This window comes from Apaloderma vittatum, unplaced genomic scaffold (assembly GCF_000703405.1).
Source record: "Apaloderma vittatum isolate BGI_N311 unplaced genomic scaffold, ASM70340v1 scaffold41667, whole genome shotgun sequence".
In the NCBI taxonomy this organism is placed as follows: domain Eukaryota; kingdom Metazoa; phylum Chordata; class Aves; order Trogoniformes; family Trogonidae; genus Apaloderma; species Apaloderma vittatum.
The window spans coordinates 1-2,247 of record NW_009726330.1 but is presented as its reverse complement, the minus strand read 5'-3'; the positions used below and the strand labels follow the sequence as shown (position 1 = coordinate 2,247).

The 2,247-nt window shown below is 54.8% G+C and overlaps 1 protein-coding gene across 1 annotated transcript; it reads right to left on the bottom strand.

Annotated features, from left to right (window-relative positions):
• Positions 1-48: 48 nt before the first annotated feature.
• Positions 49-2,242, bottom strand: CEP68 (centrosomal protein 68kDa; the record flags this gene model as incomplete). Its single annotated transcript, XM_009873232.1, has 2 exons — positions 49-171; positions 1,139-2,242. Coding segments are annotated over 2 exons (1,227 nt in total), but the record flags the coding sequence as incomplete, so codon positions are not given.
• Between the last annotated feature and the right edge of the window lie 5 nt (positions 2,243-2,247).

Below are 2,247 nucleotides of genomic sequence, written 5' to 3'. Positions count from 1 at the left end.
TGCCCGCCGCAACGGAGAGGGGGAAGAAAAGCCAGCGGTGAGACGTACCAGGCAGCGGTGCAGCGATGCCTTCATGCTCTCGGCGTCCCGTGAGGCTGGGACCCAGCTGTCGGTGATGTCCGCCACTTTGTAGAGCCAACCAATTAGCTCTTCCAGCTGGCGGCAAAACATCTACTTAACGAAGCGCAACAAAAGGGGTTACTGATCGACTGCTGTGACAAAGACACGGCAGGGACAGCGATAGGTGTTGGGTGAGCACCTGCTCCCTGCTCCTCTCCTGCCCACCCCACGCACACAAACGTCCCTGAACTTGGGAAACCAACGGTCAACAGAAAGAAAAAAAAAGGCAAACCCCAACTTTAACACCTAAGCACAGCCCAAACGCACTGTGTGGCAAGAACTGAGGGTCACCATGAACTGGAGAGGTGTCGGAAGGCAGCAGCACCCCGGATGAAGGCGGGCATTTGCCTCCCAGCAGGAGACACACCCTCCTCTTCACTGGAGCCTCGCAGTAAATTTGCAGTCGCTTTTCCCTGAGTGTTTGTCTCATTCAATTAAGTGCTTTCATTTATTTTTAAAGCGTCTCGGTACTCGATTGTTTTTGCAAGATGCTGCACGAAACCCAGGGAGCTCTGCTCTCACCAAAACCAGACTCCAGCTCTGCTGCTGCTCCTTGGTTTTGCTATAAAGCCGAGGTGCCTCTCTGTGGGACCACGATTTGATACATCCTAGTGCTGACCCTTTTACACCGGCATTTATACCCATACAAGGCAGGGAAGGAGCTGCACTGGTGTTTGTAGCCATGTGCACAGTTATAATTACTCTCTTGCAAACAGCCCAGCATCACCTCCAAATTCAGGCTGCATCTTTATCGCATCTTTCTGGTGCCGCGGCACTGCAGGATAGACGGGCTGCAGGAAGCCAAGTGCCAAATCTTCACTGAGCTCAACCTCACAGTGCTGAGCCCCTGCAAAAAGAGAGCTGGGCTCCTGCTCCATCAGATGAAATTACCTGCTCTGGCCAGCCCCCCATCTAAATACAATGCAGCAGGGGAAGCCTGAATTAATTGTGCCATAAATACAGGCACATTTTATGGGAGATCTTCCCATTATAAGCTTTATTTCTGACCTCAGCCTACCTCAATGCATTGGGCAAGGGACTCTCTCTGCTGGCTCTTCTTTGGATGCCCCTTGTCCCGCGGTTCATTTAGGTACATCCCATCCAACGTGTCCCTGAGACTGCTCTGTAGACGAAGCCCTCGCAGAGGATCCTTATGGATCCGGCCACGCGATTCAGCATTTTCCCAGCTGGACTTTCGAGAGCTGCAGGGGTGCCACAGCCCAGCGTAATCCTCAGGGTTTCTTCTTTTGTCCCGGCCATCCTCTTCTCCGAAAGGAGTCACCTCAGACGGACGGGACTGCCTGCCGTCGCTGTGACGCGGAAGGTTTTGGCGGTCGTACCCGGGCGTCCTTATAGTTAAGGAAAGACTGGACAAAAACTGAGCCAGCCTTTCCAGCTCCCGCAGTCTTGGAGGCAGGGAGAGAAATTCTTCATCACCCTCCCAGTCTTTCCTCAGGGGGAGGACTCGTGTCGTAGGTAAAAACCTATCAGCGCTCTTCACGTGCCCTCTGTAGTTTGGGAAGGGGCTCCCTCTGGTCCACCAGCTTCTCCCGTCCACAGCAGGGTGGTCAGATGAGGCCGGCGTGGCTGACTCCATCATGACATCCTTAGCAAAACCTCTAGGAGGACGGGAGGAAGCACTCTTGGCCAAGGACGCTTTTGCAGTTGGTTCATAGTACGAGTCAGCTCCTGAGAGGCCTCTTTTTCCTGGTCCCGGAGTGGAGACCCTCTCTGTAGAGGCCACAAACCTCCGACGTTCATTTTCTCTGCTTCCCCGAGCCTGCCCACCTCGACTGTAGATGCTGGTGGACCTCGACGTGCCCTCGAGGGAAACAGAAAAGCTGTCCAGACCTATCCCTGAGTCGTGGAGGAAAGGCTCTGGCATCTTCGTCAGCTTGTATCTTGGCTTCAGCGGATAAGCATAATCCAGCAAGTCCTCATACTCTTTATTGGGGTTCCAGTGGGGCGAGCGACGGTCCGGAGACGGGGGTAAGGAATCCGGTATGGCACACGCCCAGTAATCGGCTTGGTAGGACGACATCCCTCTGACACGCTCTGCGGTCGTGCGGTCGTCGAGTAGAGGCCGGGAGGGTTTGCGAGCCCGCGGCGTCCTGCCTTCTGCCGCGC